Source organism: Endocarpon pusillum, assembly GCF_000464535.1.
Source record: "Endocarpon pusillum Z07020 unplaced genomic scaffold scaffold1275, whole genome shotgun sequence".
Lineage (NCBI taxonomy): Eukaryota > Fungi > Ascomycota > Eurotiomycetes > Verrucariales > Verrucariaceae > Endocarpon > Endocarpon pusillum.
In genome coordinates this window covers 248005-266160 of record NW_006913653.1, presented here as the reverse complement: position 1 = coordinate 266160, position 18156 = coordinate 248005, and the positions used below count along the sequence as shown (strand labels likewise).

At 51.1% G+C, this 18156-nt stretch overlaps 7 protein-coding genes across 7 annotated transcripts; 2 read left to right on the top strand and 5 right to left on the bottom strand.

Moving 5' to 3' along the window:
- Positions 1-585: 585 nt before the first annotated feature.
- EPUS_03247 (uncharacterized protein) lies at positions 586-1110 on the bottom strand (the record flags this gene model as incomplete). Its single annotated transcript, XM_007789677.1, has 1 exon — positions 586-1110. The coding sequence occupies one exon, from the start codon at positions 1108-1110 to the stop codon at positions 586-588; it is 525 nt and encodes a 174-aa protein (XP_007787867.1).
- Positions 1111-1860: 750 nt separating this feature from the next.
- EPUS_03246 (uncharacterized protein) lies at positions 1861-2826 on the top strand (the record flags this gene model as incomplete). The annotated part of the gene is made up of 1 exon (XM_007789676.1): positions 1861-2826. The coding sequence occupies one exon, from the start codon at positions 1861-1863 to the stop codon at positions 2824-2826; it is 966 nt and encodes a 321-aa protein (XP_007787866.1).
- Positions 2827-3793: 967 nt separating this feature from the next.
- Positions 3794-5440, bottom strand: EPUS_03245 (uncharacterized protein; the record flags this gene model as incomplete). Its single annotated transcript, XM_007789675.1, has 1 exon — positions 3794-5440. One exon carries the CDS (start codon positions 5438-5440, stop codon positions 3794-3796), a length of 1647 nt encoding a protein of 548 aa, XP_007787865.1.
- Positions 5441-6172: 732 nt separating this feature from the next.
- EPUS_03244 (uncharacterized protein) lies at positions 6173-10020 on the bottom strand (the record flags this gene model as incomplete). Its single annotated transcript, XM_007789674.1, has 5 exons — positions 6173-7284; positions 7416-7466; positions 8102-9461; positions 9669-9936; positions 9998-10020. 5 exons carry the CDS (start codon positions 10018-10020, stop codon positions 6173-6175), a joined length of 2814 nt encoding a protein of 937 aa, XP_007787864.1.
- Positions 10021-10230: 210 nt separating this feature from the next.
- EPUS_03243 (uncharacterized protein) lies at positions 10231-11450 on the top strand (the record flags this gene model as incomplete). The annotated part of the gene is made up of 2 exons (XM_007789673.1): positions 10231-10271; positions 10322-11450. The coding sequence occupies 2 exons, from the start codon at positions 10231-10233 to the stop codon at positions 11448-11450; spliced, it is 1170 nt and encodes a 389-aa protein (XP_007787863.1).
- Positions 11451-12270: 820 nt separating this feature from the next.
- Positions 12271-14965, bottom strand: EPUS_03242 (uncharacterized protein; the record flags this gene model as incomplete). Its single annotated transcript, XM_007789672.1, has 2 exons — positions 12271-12401; positions 12520-14965. The coding sequence occupies 2 exons, from the start codon at positions 14963-14965 to the stop codon at positions 12271-12273; spliced, it is 2577 nt and encodes an 858-aa protein (XP_007787862.1).
- Positions 14966-16371: 1406 nt separating this feature from the next.
- EPUS_03241 (uncharacterized protein) lies at positions 16372-17411 on the bottom strand (the record flags this gene model as incomplete). The annotated part of the gene is made up of 2 exons (XM_007789671.1): positions 16372-16738; positions 16789-17411. 2 exons carry the CDS (start codon positions 17409-17411, stop codon positions 16372-16374), a joined length of 990 nt encoding a protein of 329 aa, XP_007787861.1.
- Positions 17412-18156: the final 745 nt, after the last annotated feature.

Here is an 18156-nt window from a genome sequence, read left to right as displayed (position 1 = left end):
CGTGGTCGATATTGTACGGCGGAGAGGACGTGAGCCATTCTGGCCAATTTAATGCAGTTGCCCCCATGTTCAAGCCCTCCGCTAGGCTAAAAGAAGGATCACGACAAACCTACCGGGATTCAATGTTCAAAGACTAGAACAGTAGCATCCGAGGGTTGCTCGAGAGCAAGGATTCTGGTAAAAATCGAGGAGTGCTCGAACGTTCGTATGTAGAAGGTTTTGCACGGCAAGGCTGAGTGCCCTGCCCACGTGCCCCAGGGGATATGATACCAGTAGCAAATCGCCCAATGCCAGGGCTATTCATCTGTGCCGCAGGGTTGTGAGTGCTTGCATACGATCATGAGTCAACAGACCCGTGGCTGTGGTTGTATTGGTCCAAGCTGCGTCAATTGACCTTCTGAACCACAAATGAAAGCTGGATATTAATGAATTGTCATCCCGCGCCTCCAATGTCGGCGGTAGAACGTATATCAAACAGCCATCCCAACCACCTTTGGAGCCTACCATATTCGGCAATTACTCGAAGGGCATAATCTCGGTTTCGTCGCTGCTGATGCACGAAATTCAAATCAGATCTTCTTAACACTAGGCTGGCCAAATCAATCGATGTCCCGGTCCCTGCGGCTGCGGCTGCGGCCGTGGCCGTGGTGAAGACGGAGCATTCGGGACAGCTGGCTCTGCAGGACTTTCCCTATTACCTGCATCTGACCCCAACAATGCACTCACAGGCACGCTTGCATTTACCTGACCGGGCCCCACCAGAGGTCGTTGCGCCTCCGCAGAACCCCCCGGACCTTCTAGGCGCGGTTCCGCCGACTCAGCAGGAGGAACCTGACCCTTCGCTCTCGAAGCACGAGGCTTCCGTTTCGATCTACCCGTTGCTGGCCTGCCTGAGCGAGGTGCATCCCGGACATTCTTCGCCACATCGACGAAGGAATTCCGAAGATGTTCTTCCGTCCGTCGCATGGCACGACTGTAGACTTGGTGGACCGAACGGATTTTCAGATCCAGTTTCTCCCCAATCGTGGCGTAGGTGAAGCCGAATAAGAGGCGTAAGCAGATGACGGCGACCCGCTTTTCGTAGGGGATCTCGCCGCCGTGAGGAGGCATGATGGCTGAAAGTGGTATCTTGTTGACAGCAAGGTTGAGCGTGGTATAGAAATCGGAGGTGTTGAGGTTACTTCTGCTGGATGGAACACGTAGGGTATACCCAATGTTAAGGAAAGTGTGTGCAACTGTGGGAATCTTGAACCGCTAAACTCTCTTTGGTTCAACGGGTTAACATTTTGAGCCGATCTTCTTGGGTGCTCGTACCAGGGACGATCAGCCACAAAACAGGTTTTGGCCCCAAGTTGCCAAGTCACACCGGTTTCAACGACCATCCAGTCTGATCCCGGTAATCAATTGCTCGACAAGGCTGATATGCAGCCATTTTATTTCAAAGCAAGGGTAACATTGGTGGAACTTTGCAGCAAAAAGTGTGGAGGAGCAAATGTGGCTTGCAGGCTCGCGTCATCCCCAAAAGGGGCAGTCCTTGGACACAAGACGGCAAAGTGATTTCCCAGCCTCTCTCTTCGGCTGCTTCAAAGAAATGACGTTAACCTCGTCTCCCCACATCTCCGTCATCCTGATTCTTGACCTCCATCAACTTTAGGGATATTTAGGATTTTTCTCCTTTGGCATACTTCCCATTCAGGCAAGACCTTCACTGCATACCACGAGTACCTTATTGACGACATCCGTCTGTTGTCATAGTCAGAACAGAATCGAAGTCTCGGTTGCAGGTCCCTTTTCCCAATTGACCACCCAACTACCTACCGAATGGAACGAAAGGACTCCGGCTATATGAGCACCAACGAGATGGCGGCGACGGAACAGAAGAAAGAAAAGAAGGAGAAACCCCTCAATGAGTATGTAGACCCGCCCCACCGATCAGCTCTCATTTCGACCCTCCCAGCGCATGGCACTGCAATTCGCAAGTCGCACTGCGCAAAACCGACCCATCATTCCATCCTTAACCTTCCATCACTAACACACCCATCCAGACTCCTAACCCACAGCATAGTCGACATCTACGTCGGGCCCGAGTCAACGCACTGGCCCATCCACGAAAAGCTGCTCTGCTACCACTCCCCGTTCTTCGCCTCAATCTTCTACAACGACAAAGACAAGAAATCAAATTCTCGATCCAGCTCCTCCAAGTCCTACGGCCTCCCCGATGACGACGACCACCCCTTCGAACTGCTGGTCGGCTGGCTCTACTCACGCGCGATCCGCGAACCCAAGGAAGAAAAGGACCTCGGATCGCTCCTGGACCTGTACCTACTGGCGGATAAATTCGAGATGGCGAAACTGGCCGACGATGTGGTCAGCGTGGTGCGCGACTTCTACCACAGCACGGGCACGTATCCCGGTCTGAGGCGGGTGCAGTATATCTACTCCAACACCGACGACGACAACGTGATGCGCGAGATGATGGTCGGCAGCATCGCGCGCTACCTGGCGCTTGGAGACACGATCCCGAACCACTGGGCCAAGGCGCTGAGGCGGAACGGCCAGCTCGCGTTGGATATCATCCGCAGTGTTCAAGAGTGGCATCTGGAGCCGCGCGTGGTCCCCGACCCGAGGGATCCCAGTGCGGACAGAGGACGGTTGGGGAATGGTGCCTTTTCGGCGGTGGAGGATGAGCGGCCGCGGAGTCAGGGCACCGATGGAGATAACACAACAGCATCAGCGCAGACCGGCACAGATGGAGCGGATACGGCGCCCACGAGCGCGGATGAAGGGGAGAGCGAGCGGGAGAAGGAGGATAAACCTTCTCAGTAATCTTGGTTGGGTTGTCCTTCCCGAACCGTTCGACTTTGCCTGCTCTTCATTGGTTTCTACCAAAAACCTTCATGTTCAATTAGTTTGAAGTGCAGTATTTACTACGCGCCTTTTTGTTCGGGAGACGCACTTGTTTCCTCCATAGGAGTCAGCATCACCTCCCACCGACCAGCGCCACACACGACAAAAACCGACGAGGAAATTGAAAAGAGAAACAGAAAGGGGAACAATTTCAAATCCGCCAGAACCCGGCCACGATGCTGCACGTGGAAGGAAAGAAAATCAGTCTCAACATCTATTTCGGTGCATTTCGGTCGCAACAGCTCATATTATTTCATGCATATCGCCTTTCTGGCTCTGGGAGGTGGAAATGCTATCTCTATCTTTTCCTGTACCAGTTTTGTAGGTTTAACATCAGATATCATCTTTACAGAAACAAGCTTTTCATCTTCGTCCGGAAATCCATCTTGTTCGATAGACAGTTACATAGAGGAGCAGTTCGTGCGCTTCCCTAAGATGGTTGTGCTTGTGTTGGATCTCATCTTCCGCACATGATGGTGAGTTCATGGCGCAACTTACCTCCCAGATCGATCCCGAATAGTAGAAATAGTGACTTTTATATACATCGGGTGACTTAGACAAGGAGCTAGAAGGCCAGACAGCGCGGCTGGAATAGCTCTTGCTGTTTCGCGTTCTCTCTCGAACCAAGGTATGGTCTCATGATCGATCTCGAATCAGGTACCATACAACCCACCCAATGATCGTCAGTTGTCATCGTCTGCTGTAAAGGTATGCCGGGCACACTCGGTGCAGTTCGAAGATAGTATTCCGTATTGACGTTGTCAACCTTCAAGATGCTTAATCCCATAGGTTTGGTAGCAGATGATCAGCCTCGAGTCTGCACAAAGTATAACTCGTCTTATTTCCCTGATCAATAGCTTCGAGGTATTGAGGGTCAGTCAAGCCGTCATCCCTCGAAACGGTCGTAGTTATCCCAGTCCACATCGGGCACATTCGGGTCAAATGTGTCGGGAATTGACAATAAATACTCTAGCGTCAACTTCATTCTGGTTCGAAACTCGGAAGCACATGACCTTAAAGACAGGACGTCCAGGAGTCTTCCCCTTCTGGCTTCCAAGCTGGAGATTCGCTGTTCGAATATCATGTCCTCGCGTTCCCGCTGGAGTAACGCCTGTCTGGCCAGCAACCTACGTTCTTCAACCTGGCTTGGCTCCTGTAGTAGAGCTGGAAGCTCCTCCCTTCCTCTAAGTCTGGTGTTGCAAAGGATTTCTGTATTATCGATTGCCGCCATGAGCTTTTGTATTGCCCTCTGGTTGCGAAGTTTTCCCTCTTCCGAACCTTTGATTCTGTGAGTATACTGGTTGATAAGGCGGCGGACTGCGGCGATGTTTGAAGCATCGGGGTGAATGGTTATTGGGACCAGACATGGTTGTATTCTGGTCGCCGTTGGGAGAGGTCTGAGACACCATGGTTGCGTTGGCTCTGGTATATGAGAATGTGATCTAGCCGAAGCTGAACCTTCCATGGGCGAGGTGTATGGTGGGAAAAACCGGCGTGGATCTCTCTCGGGAAACCCCGGAGGTTCTCTGGGTCGGAGAGAGCCTGTGCTGGCCAGCGGCAGACTTTCTATAGACCGCTGTAACATTTTCTCCGAGAAGTCTGTCCCTGCCCCGGCCAGACCAGAACCCGCCTTGACTGATGGACGAGGATTTATAGACTGCTGTGAGACTCCCTTCGACATGCCCGGACCTGTGACTGAAGCAGAAACAGTCATGAGCGACGGGATTGGCCCAACAGAAAGCTGTGGCTGTCGCCTCGTAGGAGGTGAGGCTGCCGCGGTCGATCGGAGAGATGCGAAAGACTTATGTGAGACTCTTTCTGGAAAGCCCGGTGGTGGTGCTCTAGCGGAACCAGAATCTGCTTTGGCCTCGTTCCTAGAGTCGGAATGCCCATCAATCGGCGCTGGACGTGGTTGATCTCGCTGCCTTGTGGGCTGAGGTCCAAGAGACCGAACCTGAACAGCATTCAATACTTTCGGAAGCGGGCTAGCGGGGCCGGGACTTGAATCTGGTATATCAGAATGGTTTCTTGATGGCGTACCACTACTGAAGGAGCGTTGCAGCTGTCTCTCACGATGATCTAGAAGTTCTATGGGCGAACCAAAACCTGATGTCGCTATTCGTTCCCGGCCATCTTGTGCGTTTGTTGGCGACCTATCTGGTAGAGATTGCCATGGAGTGGCGTAAGGATTGGGAGGTTGCCATGGAGTGGCATAAGGATTGAGAGGCCGCTCGGAGATCCTCTCTGGTAAGCTACTGGCATAAGAATCGAGAGGTCGTTGTTGAGCTCTCTCTGCAGCACTTGTGGCATCAAGACCGACAATCCGCTGATGGACCCTGCCTGGGATATTTGGAGCTGACCCAGCCGGGGCAGATTCTGCTCTGGTTGAGCTCCGAGGTTCCCAACATGCAAGATGCTCATGGGCCCATGCCCAGGGATCTCTGTCAGGAGAATCTGCAGAGTCTATATACCAGCCAGGACGTGTGCTGACCGCCCCAGAACGGGTTTTGTACGAAGGACGGCCAGACGACATTATCAGGTGCTGGACGTTAGTAAGATTGATGTTGTCTCAGAGATCCGCTCAGGGACTCGAGACCCAATTCCGTCTTGCTCGCACGATTGAGAGCGTCAGCAGACCAATCACTTGAAACTATCACTAGTAAGACTCAAGGACGCGCATTCAGACTTTCAACCACCAGATCTGAGAGTCAAATATGCCTCAGAAGAAGATGGGCATGCTGCAAAGGGAGACTGAACATGTAGCACGCTCGCTCGCGTCATCACGTCAGCAATAGGGCTTTACCTCTGAAACTCACTCGATCGTGCTGCCCACCATGTGGTATCACGGCATGGGGTAAGCGTAGTGGCGAGGTCGATTGTGTCTCATCGTGCGTCTCAAAGGTACTGCTACTCATGTTTGAAACGAGATATTCCAGGATGACCGAAGATGCTCCTGATAAGTTGAAACATATGGAAGTGCAGCCGACCGAAGTTAGTTCAGTTCCTGGTAAACGTAGATCAGCTTCCACCCAAGCAGTCATTGCGTGGAAAAGCGCGTGAAGGGATCAAGTTCTGAGCTAGGATACTTACTTACAGTAGATTTGATGAACAAATCGGGGGGGAGCCATCTGGGTCTTGCTCAACCATGAACCATGTCAGATAGACGTCGCCTCGCTGCATGTACAGTATTACAGTTACAGTATATGTACAGTCTTTCGTCTCGCCTTGTTTACAGCACATCCATCCAAATGGCCCCCACCAAGTCTTATAAGCTTCTCTCTGATGCCATTCGAGTATCTCTGATAATGCTCCAACTCCATATATTTCTAGCCGGTCCAGTCCTCGCCACAATCCCAGCCAGAACCCAGCGCCATCTTCCCTTCAGCCCCTCTATCGCTTTCCTGAATTGAGCCCACCGTCTTGTAAACCACCTCTGATATCGATCATCTCCCCTCCCCAAACCCCACAACAGTAACAACCCCACGACAAGTCCATCAACAGCCAACTGTCTGACGGCAATCCACAGGATCCACCTCATCCATGACAGAAGCCTCTTGACGCCTTTCCGCCGCCTGATACTGAATCGGGATCTGTAATAAGAGGTAGAATTGAGCTCATCGATCTGTTCCCTCAGTGCCGCCAGTTCTGTGCTGATCTTTGTGAGTGCTGTTTCGACCTGCCGCTGCCACTTACGTGTACTCGCTGATGGCTGGCTTCTCCTGTCTATACGGCGTGGTGGATCCCGTTCTGAGTTATTTGCTGCATCTCGGATATTCTCGTCGTCAGCGCTGTCGCCGTCCGGCAATTCTGGTTCAGGAATCGAAGCATCTTCGTCCTCGACAACTTGCCCACTTTCATCCGGGCCGAGGACTCGCAATCTTCCCTCGACAAGCCCGCCGGTCGCAGGTTCTGCAGCCCCAGCCCCAGAGCGCACCGTGTTCCGTAGGCTTTCCTCGCTCCCCCTCTGACTCCGTATCTGATCCCAGACGAACTCCAGCTCGTCCACCAATTCCCTCGCTTCCGCTGTCCCCGCGGCATAAACTTTCATCGTCTGAATCAACACCTCTATGTAGCGTCTCTTTGCATCTGTTCTGCTTAGCCCGGCACACGCGTGCCACGCGTCCCATTTCTCTATCTCCCCTCTTGCCTCCCCGTGTCTCTTCATTTGTTCGGCACTCTCGTCGTGATTAGAGTCGTCAGTGTTGCTCGGGAGGTGAGTCGAGGGTAAGGTAGGTCGAGAGAGGATCGCTTCAACGTCTCCTTCCATTGATTGTTTGTAGAGGCCATAGAGACGAAGACGGGCAGAGGGAGGGGGGCGCGTTGACCCAGGTCGAGGGAGTCGCCGAACTGTGCGGAGGGCTTGAGCAAACACACGATCTAATAAAGTCGGGTGTTAGCGAAGAGACACGTAGAAATCACCCCCAAGAGGATGAAAGATGCAGTCCAGCGGGAAGGGCGCATGCTTGATGAGCCCTCTTATTAATCTTCTGGCAAAAGAACAGACATACCAACGGAGTCTGCCATTTGGGAGTGTTCAAGCGTCTGACAGTCCGGTGACACTGTTAGAACCAGGAAGCAGCGTCGACGAATTACAGCAGATGCGAGGTAGATGAAGGATGTCTATGAAATCCTGCTCATTTTGCTGGGTGCACTCAGATAATTCCAATTCTGTGATGCTAGAAGAAACTGTGGGTAGCAATGAAATCTAGCAAGCATCATAATATGTAAGGCAATGGTGTGCCGCATCGTCCAATGCATGCGTGTCAGCTCAATATGTAATGCATCTCGATATCGAATCGCGCACATGAGCCGAGGCGCAGACAAAGATTACATAGCTATGCATCATCCCCTGCACATGTTGCCAGTGCATACTACGCCATTGCTTATCGCGACGAAATGAGGGATCTGAAATCGCTTTGATTGCTATCATGCTCGACAGCACCAAGAGTACAACATGGCTGCAACTGTAAGATGGTATCACGGACTTCCACTTCATCAACCAGCAACCAGCAACCAGCAACCCGCAACCCGCAATCAGCAATCAGCAATATTGTTAGCGAGGATAACGCCGCTCCGCTCTTGTGGCAATGCCCTTGATGTTCAAAAGACCCCCTAACCCCTCATGGTCATGCCTGCGCAGACTCAGACCCTCCGCGCCCTCGCCCACGTTGTCCTCCACCTCTGCCATAATTACCATATCCTCGATGTCCTCCGTAGGATCTTCCCCGACCCCGGAATCCACCTCGACCACGTCCGCGGAAGCCTCCATCCACGCTACCTTGACCAAAAGTTTCCAAGTTCTTCTTGATCTCTTCGCCTCTAAAGCCACGACCCGTATTCTGGCCAGCACCTTCCTCACGGTCCTTGGCTTCGCTCGATATGTTGTCGAAGAAGGAGCTGGACTTATTGTAGGCTTCGGTGGCAACCATAGGTAGACTGTCCTTCCTCTTTTGTCCATTCGCCGTTGAGTCCGCGGATCCGTTAATCATGCCATCCTCACTTGGTCCTGCAATAGGTGAGCCAGACGCGATCGCCTCCTTCATTGTGTCCTCCTTGTTGAATTTTGCATTCGCAGACTCGAAGTCGTAGTCAGATTTGGGTATTTCCATCTTACGCCCTTGATTTGCACCGGCCCGAAAGTTCCCTCGTTGACCTCTTGCAGCACCTCTCCCGCCACCACGAGGACCGTCTGAGGTTTTCATCTCACCAACTTTCTTCGTCAAGGCATCTACAGCATTTCCGCCTGCTACAGGCCGAGGCTGTGCTGTTACGGGTTGTACATTCGTGTTCATCTTCGCCATGGCGGTTGCAACAGCCGCACGAGCTTGACGGTTGGCTTCTTCCATTGCAATCTGTGTCGGCGCAGTCGCTTTAGGTGCTGGAGGTTGGGCTGTGTTGCCTGAAAGGGTTGACAATGGCCCATTGGTCGTCACCGGGAGAATGGGAGCCGAGGCTTTTGAATTAACTGTCATAGGCACCGCCGGCACAATTCGACTGCTTCTTGGTCCTGTTGGTGGGGCCTTTGAGGTGGATGCGACAGTATCATTCGGAGCAGCCACAGGTGCTGGAGCGCTGGGGACAGGGGCAAGAGCTTCAGCAAGAGTGGGTTTCGATTCATTGGGCGGCGTCGGACCAGGAGCAGGTGACACGGTTGAGATAGGTGTTATGCTCCTACCAGCTGGAGTTTCTTGTGCTCTGTCGTTGACGGGAAGCTCGTTTGGTGCTTGAAGACCTGGCGGGCGCTGACCTGGAGGAGCTATCGGCATCTGAGGTGGTGGAGGAAATGGACCATGGTTGATGAAACTTTGACCTGGAGGCCCATAATAGCTTGGTGGTGGAGGCCCGTAGGGCATTCCTTGAAAGCCTGGACCGGGCGGGAAGCCACCGGGCGGGGGGCCATAACCGCGATCGTATTGAGGGTAGTAATTCTGAAAAGGCGGGGGTTGTTGCTGTTGATGTTGAGGGTGCTGCGTGAAGTTTGGAGGTGGTGGGAAAGGAGGCTGATCACGACGTTGAGGGGCTTGTGGTGATGGCTGGCTAGGTCGGGACGCATTCTGTATCAGAGAGGATCAGCAACCCGCCATGGTTAGGTGTTCGCGATCATTGGTTGCAGCGAGGCTTTCTCGTCAGAAGGAAGGCAACGGAAATTATCCACATGGTTTTGCGCTTTCGGAACAGGTCTGTGATTTACATCCGGAATGTCTCATCATACAAGAAGCTATGTTGGGCTGGCGATCATCGACAGGATGTAGTTGACATACCAGAATAGCAGGGTCATTGGGTGGATTGGGATCAGGCTGCTTGTTCTCCTTGTGATCTTCAGCAACCTTAATGTCCTTCACATCGGTGGCTCGAAAAACGATGTAGTCGAACTTCTGATTGGAGGCTGGTATGTAGTCTTTGGCCGGACGACCTTCAGTACCGAACGAGTAGACATTTTCTAACGCAATAGTGGATTGTTCTGGATTGATCTCGTGAAGCGTGCCGACATAGCGGATCTCGCTCTTGGAGATGAGGTTGAAACGCTGCCTGTGAAGTGTGGTCAGCATCAAGAATCCGAGTCCAGACTTGTTCAGAAGTATGAGCTTACCCAATCAAATGATCCATTTCCATGGTGAAGAATATTAACGAGCGTATGTGTATGTGTATGTGTATGATTTGGGGTGGATTGTTCTGCTGTCGCGATCGAGGGTGAGGCTGCAGAAAGTGGTGCGCTGAATACCAGAATACTAAGTTAGTTAGTAACTACGGTGGCCTGGAGCAACCCAAATCCCCCCCATCAAGCCCGTCCTTTCTCAGCATCCAGGCACCACAAATTCCAACATGGCGATTTCGGCCAGACCAGACCACTTCTTTCAAACAGAGTCTGCAACTCACGCCGCTCCATTACCATCATACTAACATATTGCTGTAGCTCCTCACTCGATGGAATAAATCGCAAAGCGCGCAAATCCTACAATATTTCGGGCAATCCAATCAAGCTCCCTTCCAAGTTACTTGCTATTATCCCAGGTCCAGCTCAACCTGGAGCAGTATATGTCACCGAAAGTGCCGCAACAGTCAAAAGGGTCCAGCTTGATACGCGGGAGGTCACACATACCTATAGAGGCCCCAGTGCCCCCTTGACAAGCCTTTGCTTGTCTGCAGATGGAACCAAACTCTATGCAGGTTGCTGGGATAAGTTGATCTGGAGCTGGGATGTTCTGTCGTGTACGCCGAGTTTAAAGTATCAAGGGCACACAGATTTCGTGAAATCAGTCATATTCTTGAAGACAAGGGCAGGTCAAGATATCCTCGTATCAGGAGGAGCAGAAGGTGATGTTGTGATCTGGAATCCAGAGACTGGTCAGCGTCTCGTGGTGCTTAAAGGTGGAAGCCATGCTATCCAGGGTTTGGCCGTCGACCCCTTAGAGGAAGACCTTAGGCTATTCACAGCCTTCAGCGATCCAGGGATCAGGCATTTCACAATCTCAAGTCTCGAAAATATTCGAAACCTCAGTTTCTCACCTTCGATATCAGCCCACGATACAAGTGTCTACAAGCTTTACTTCGACTTCGATGGCGATCTCTGGACTGCCTCAGCAGACAAGACTGCCAAACATCTCGTTCGAGCCCACAGTTGGAGAGCCGATACCACCCTTGCACATCCGGACTTTGTCCGCGATGTTGTGGTCCACGAACGCTACGGGTGGGTAATAACAGCCTGTCGCGATGAAGAAGTCCGAATTTGGAACCTCGCTACCGGAGAACTACACCATACGTATTCTGGCCATTTTGAGGAAGTCACAGGGCTCTGTCTAGTGGGAGATAAAGTAGTGAGTATCAGCATTGACGGAACGATTCGACAGTGGTCACTCCAGCCAAAGGACCTGCACAAAGCAAAGGAAGAGTCAGCCAATCCGGACAAAGCTGCAGGAGAAAGCACGCAGATGAAGATAGATGACCCATCTGCATTGACGGAAGAGGAACAAAGGGAACTGGATGAACTGATGGCGAATGAAGAGCAGGAGCTACTCGACCGTATGGCAGCCGGCGAACAATGAATTCGGGAGCCGGAATTCTATCAATGCGTGCTACAATTTTCAGAACGTTCAATCAGGTATACATCAAAAACCATGATAGCCATGTCGATCTCCCCACTTCACGTCACAAATACGCGATTCCTATCAACCGCGTGCTACAGTATTCTAAACGTTCAATCATGTGTATGCTAAGAACCGTGACTGGCAAACGCTGGTCCCCCAACCTGAAGCCTCAAGCATATTCCACGCCATCGAATCACTGCGTTCCCACCGTTGACATACTATTACGGGCACAAGGGAACGGGGATGAAATCCAGAAGCTTGGCTTACTACACCCTTACACCAGCCTGTGATGAAGTATATCATACATGCCCACTGCACGCGAACGCAGTACCGCATCCGGAGCAGCGATGGCAATTCGGTATGCAAGGGAACACTGGCCGCCAAATACTGAGTACCCCGACTAGATAGATCTTGATTACCTGTGAAGGAAAATCTCCCAGCATCAACATGACCTAAGCCTCTCCGTTTGCACAGCTGCACATCGTCTTAGAAATCATATGTACATACAAGCAGTATTCAGATGATCAAGGGGAATATCTCGAGCTGATAACGTGGTACCCCACCTAAGTAGTACGCACAGGTATGACCACAAGAGACGGGAGACATGAAGCAAGATCTCACAATCTCTAAATCACTGACCTAGAAAGCCCACCATAGTCAAGAAAGTGATGATCCTTAACTACAGTCCAACAATTCCTTAGCTCATATTTACCAATTGCTCCCTCCTTCTCTTCCTTCCACCCGTTTCCCAATCAGGCCATCTATCATACTTCCCAGCTCAGTACTCACTAAGCGCCAATTTCTTGCCCACGGCCCTCCGTTTCTGCTCAGCAACCTGATGGGGTTTCTGTTCCTTCTCTTGGTTGGCTTTCCGGACTTGGAGGAGCATTCCAGCGTCGAAGAAACCATCTGTACGGAGGAGTCATTAGTATTCGTTGAGAAAGGGGGGCTGTTATTCTGTGGTCGGTGAGGACTGGGTTGGGAAAGGGGCCTTGGGGGGCCAAGACTAAAGATTTGAAGCACTTACAACCACCTAATCCATCATCACTCTCCAACTCGCCATCCACGCCATCACCAAGCGGCATCTGACTGCCGACAACCTTCTTATCAGTCCCATCACTCCGGACGAGCCTGCCAAAACTCTTTGTCCTCCCTCCCAGCTCATGCCGTTCATCTACCTCCCTCGCCCGAGTCTGTTTCGCATGACTGCTCTCCCTCTTCGTCGCCCTCAACAACTTCCGGATCTCGAGCAGATAACTCTCCAGGCTATCCACGAAACGCCTGGTCTGCCGATGTTTACTGCTCGCGCAGATGCTGATCGAGTCGTCCTTGATGATGTAGCCGATGCCGAAGCCGTCGCCGGAGATGGGGCCGAAGCCAAAGTGGCGGAGAGATGGATTGCCGCAGTTAGAGGTGCTAAGGATGGTGTTGTTGATTTTTTCCCAGCCGGGGTCCATGAAGAGGGCAGGCATTTGACTGGGGCCACCTTTGCTGGCGCGGTGATTGGAAGAGGAGCGGTTGTTATTACTGGACGTCGACCGGCCAGGCCTGGTATTGTTGCCGTTTCGGGCTGGAGGAGACACAGGCCGTGCTTCACCATCCAAGGCACGTCTGGGGCTACCACCCATGTCTGATTCGGTGCCGCTGATGTAGCCATTAGAGCTGAATCCCGGGCTTTCTTCTCTTTCTGCACCTTCCCCATCTACTGCTCTTTGCCAGACGCAATATAATGCGTATAAGTGCCGGTCATGCCCTTGAGCTTTACCACATTCTTTGGTTATTGCCGTATGTTTTTGTGTGGCTTTCTTCAGCGTGTCCACCTTTTTCTGGGGTGAATTGTCTGCCCAGAATGTCTTGACGAACTCCACGGCCTCAGGTGTGACAGATCTGATGGCCTCCGTACGTCCATGCAAGTAGATTTTAGTCATTGCTGGTTCATAAGTATTTTCAATACGGCCATAGAGCCCGTAGTAAGCAGCTTGAAACGCCATCTGAACAAAGGCATCAGGCGAGAAGCCCATCGACGTCATGAAGTTCTTGCCGTAGCCAGCAAAGTCCAGTGTTTGAAATTCATTCTGGTGAATCAGGTCGGCTAGACGAGTCTCGGCAAAGCGGAGGGCAATGCTGAGTTCTGGAATCATGTCCCATTCAAGTTTGCGAGGAGTGGTACTGACATCACCAAAGCTATCGGGATCACGTTTGCTGGGATCGGGAGAGTTCGAAGCCCAAAGCGTTGGTGCTTGACCATTGATGGTTCTAGCAAATCGTAGAATTGTGTCGGTATAGACATCACTTGCAAAACGCAGCACAGTATGACCATCCACGCCAGTATGTTCGAAATTGATGCCGGCACTACCATTCTTGCAGACAATAATTTGAAGTTTGTCGTACCATCTGTTAGTACAAGTACCGACTTGAAGACCCTTGACTACTTCATTCGTCCCGCAAAGCATGTTACCACAGAGGTCCGATACGTTTGTTGGCTCTGTGTAGTCGAGGCAAAGCATGAAGAGCGATGAATCAACGATGTTGAGGCACTCGGCGTTGTTGGATCCCTCATCACGAGTCAAGACGTCTCGTAGGCCTGACCAAACCTTGCGGTTCTCGGTGCTGAGCACGCCAACAGCGGCCTTTGCTGCTTCCTGAATCGGGATCTGTTCAGCATCTTCGACGATGACTTGAAGATTCTGAACGACATCCTTCTCAGTCATGATCAAATCATTGTTGTCATCAAGCACATCAAACCAATAGAATTGACCTTTGCACAACACAACTATATGCTTGGCCGACGAATCTTGTCCAATAACACAGCCATTCTGAGTTGGTACGCGAGCAGTTCCGAACATGCGAGAGTACTGATACATATCAAGAGGAACACCCTTGAGGGTGTCAGGTGGAAGTTCTTCCTTTCGAACCGCACGAACGAAGCAAAGAGCAGAGATGACCAGTGAAGCAGCTCGAGTGACTTGATTGTTTCGAGCAGGGGTTGGATCATCTTCCAATAAGAAGAAGGGATTCAGGTTCAGGACAACCGGGTTGTCGTAATTCAGGTAAGAGTCATACCAGAATTGTTCGATATAGCTGGTTTTGCCCGTAGCATACCTTTCCAAACGCTCTTGCAGCTCCTTCCCTTCATTTTCAAGGAACTCTTTCGCAGCAGCTTTAGTATCCTCTTGCTCGCGGGAGGTCTGCAACGGAAGAAGAGCCTCACAATATTTCTTGAGTGTAGATCCAAGCTCCGGTATTGGTAATTTTGGAAGCTTATCCTGCGCAGCGTATGTAATTCCCGGTCTGAAGTTCGGTTTCTGACCGTGTAGCGGCTCCTGTACTTTTTCGGGATACGAAGTCTTTGTTTCGGTAGCTGCTTCTGTTGACCTAGGCCCGGCATCAGGAGCCATCTGGGTCGAGTTCATCGACTCATTGAGAGATTTTGGCATAGTGAAATGCCGCGCCTCTGTAGCTGTGGTAGGCATGGTCACTATCAGCGTGATTCAAGCGTATAGTGAAGCTAGGAAAGATGGTATTGAGAGAAGGCACAGAGCTGTGCGGTAGAAGTAATGGCAATCGTGAAGGCAGTAAGGAGGCATCTAAAGATGAATTGCAAATAAGTATCCTATCTTGCTGAAGACAATAGGCTTGTAAACAGAATGGCAAAAGGACATTGCTTTGTGGATGCCCCGCGCAACGAATCACTTCAGTTCAGCATGTGACAGCGGAAGAGACACCAGATCCTACCCTACTAGTATAACAAGACCGAGAACCACGCTGCGAATGACAACTCTTCCGGTAAAAGCAAGCTTGAAGACTGGTGGAGCGGAAACTGCAGGGTATGAATCTGAGTCTAGAGAGCCGTCGGTGTTACGGAAGACCTACGAGGATGGCGCTTTCTGTCCTTAAATTCAACCGCATCCACGTATGCACAAGGTGACTGAGGACTCCAACACAAATGATTCAGTACTCCTTCGGTTTCGGTACAAGAGGTATCATGCGTTTGTCCCTGGTTTTGAGACCGAGGTCGATGCAATGGCGTAGGGTTTTGAAGAGACCCTAGCTGGTGTTGTTGTGCTTCGGGCACTCGGTTGCTTTTCCCGAGGTATATTTGAGATAGCTGACACGAAGGTCCTGGTCATTTTGAACATATGGGAAAGCTCATCCTCGTGCAATGCACGCATGCTGTCAGAAGACGCCTTTTGCGAGGGTAACTGGCATATGACGTTTGAACCCTGATAGCCTCCTCATGATAGCGTCCCAAGTTGCTGGAAAAGGTTAAAAGCACCTCATGTTTGTGGGGGAAGAAAACTGGCGAGGTGCAAGCGCTCAAGCGCCTAGCCGGGTGGCAGCAAGGTTTAGCCTCGGCCGAAAGGAGATCTTTTACCACCTGAGTGTGAGCGTAGCAACTTGCAGCATTCTTCCAGTCGTACAGTGTTGGTCAAGATGGGGAAAATAGTCAAGTGCTACTGTATGAACATCGTTACCGAAGATAGAGCAGCACTGTGGTACGCAGAAACCCCACGAGCCGAAGCTTTGCATGAATCATTTGTATTGTCCACACTATCTTCTATTTGCATGCATGGGGAAGAAGTGAACATTTTGGACAAAAAACCATCTGACTGTCTCGAGCCAAGATGAAGGCAAGCATGTGCCGAGAAAGAAAAGCCCAAGATGCAATTTCACATTCCCCAGTGGGAATGTGCTTGCAGAGAAGTATTTGCTGATAAAAAAGAAGCTGAACCATCCCTAGAGTATATGAACACAGCCGCATGCATGCAAGGTAGCTTTGTATGGTGTATGCCTGAGGCAAAGCCGAACTTTTAGTACTGACGAGCCGGTGAGAAGCCCAGCTTGTCATGCAAGCTTGCACAACGCCCATGCTTCCTCTCTAGATGGAGACGGTTGGTTTACCAAGACGTGTGCCAACGTTGGTGTACTCGCCACCAAAGTTTCCTGGTGGAGAATAGTTGCAGACGGTGAAGTATGGTCGAATGTTTCCACCAATGTTCTGCAGGCTGTTGCATTTGACAGTTGCACAACCAACTTCTTTGGTGTTCCTCCAGACGATCTGAGAGAAATGGCCCCATGCGTGGAAGTTGCTCATGTCTGGGTCGTCTTGACCATATAGTCCTTCGTATGCCGGAGCTTCATCGTTGTACATGCCGTTGGTGATCATAGCCGGGACATCTTCCGGAGGAGATCCAGCACCAATGTTCTGTCCATAACCTTGGCCGTACTGAGACTTGTCGGTTGCACTGGGATATGTTAGTGACTGTTACTAAAGAAGAGAAAGAAATAACCATACGTGTCATGCGCATAGACGCAGGAGTTGGCGATCTTGAGGGCAGTGGCAGCAAGCTTATCAGACCAAGTCAGAGGACCAGTATTAGTGTGGTTTGCGCGATGGATGTTGTGCTGATCCAAGATCTTCTGACCATAGGAAGAACCCACAGCAGGAACAGGAGCTGGCGATGAAGCTGCTGGAGCAGAAGGTGCTGGAGCGGAAGGTGCTGGAGCAGAAGCGCTGACACCCTTGTTGGAGTCCGAAGTGACGGGAGTTGGAGCAGGTTCTGAGGTCGGAGCAGGCTCATCAGATGGAATTGGTGCCTCTCTGTTAGAAGATGAAGCTGGTTGGGGTGTTGAAGTTGGAACCACGACTTCAGAACTTGAAAGCACGGGGGTTGGCTCGTCTACGGCTGGGGAGCTACCGTGACGGCCTCGGCCACGACCACGGCCACGACCGCGGTCATTGTCGTTGTAGCTGTCTTCGGCATCCACATTCGAAAAAGCGGTTGGAGCAGCTTCGGCCTTGGTGACTGTGGTCCAGACAGTGTGGATCTCGACTTCAGTGGTCAAGTAACGCTTCTCAACAGGGGTGGCTACTGCAAGAGTCGCCAGCAGAGAAGTGAGGATGATTGAAGAACGCATCTTGTCAGAAAAGATGATAGTTGGCTATGTGAAGAATGCTTGGAGGGTGTTCAAGAGATAGTCGAGGAGTGAAGATATATGATTTCCTGAATCTGTCTTCACTGAGGCTTGACTGGCAAATGACCTGGCTCGACACAGTCGATGGGTAGAATCGAATTGAAGGGGTGTGAATGAGCGACTGGGCTTGTACGCTTGAAAGAGCGCAAAGTGTACAAGAGAATGGCGTTGTGCCGAAAGAGTTGAATGGGTAGCACAACTCAAGAATAGAAATGAATGTGGTAGTGGTGAGTTTTTTAGAAGGTTGAGCAGATGGGCGGCGTGGAGGAACTTGAAGTAAAAGAGTGCCGAGTCTCTTGGAGATCTCTTGGCTGTTTAACTTGGTAGGCGGATCTGAATGGTGACTGGGGGTGGAGACGCAGATGTGATGGTCCTCCAAGTAAATTTGATGCGGAATCGTGAAACACCGCACAACCTTTAAGTGAAGTCAGACCACAGATGACCCTGGCAAGTCTCTTAATGTTTGGCAAAGGGTAAAGGCACGAGAGAAGGAGTGAAGCAAAATGTTGTTTGATGATTCTTCATGTCCGAAGCGGCCATGCTGTCCAAGTTATACCTTCTATTCTTCTTCTGCTCGAGTATCTAGAACCTGAAGTCCCATTTCCAGTCACCAGATGCTGAAGCCACAATTCTTGCAGTAGCTCTCCTGCATCGTGGAACAGCAACAACAACAACAATGTGGATGTGA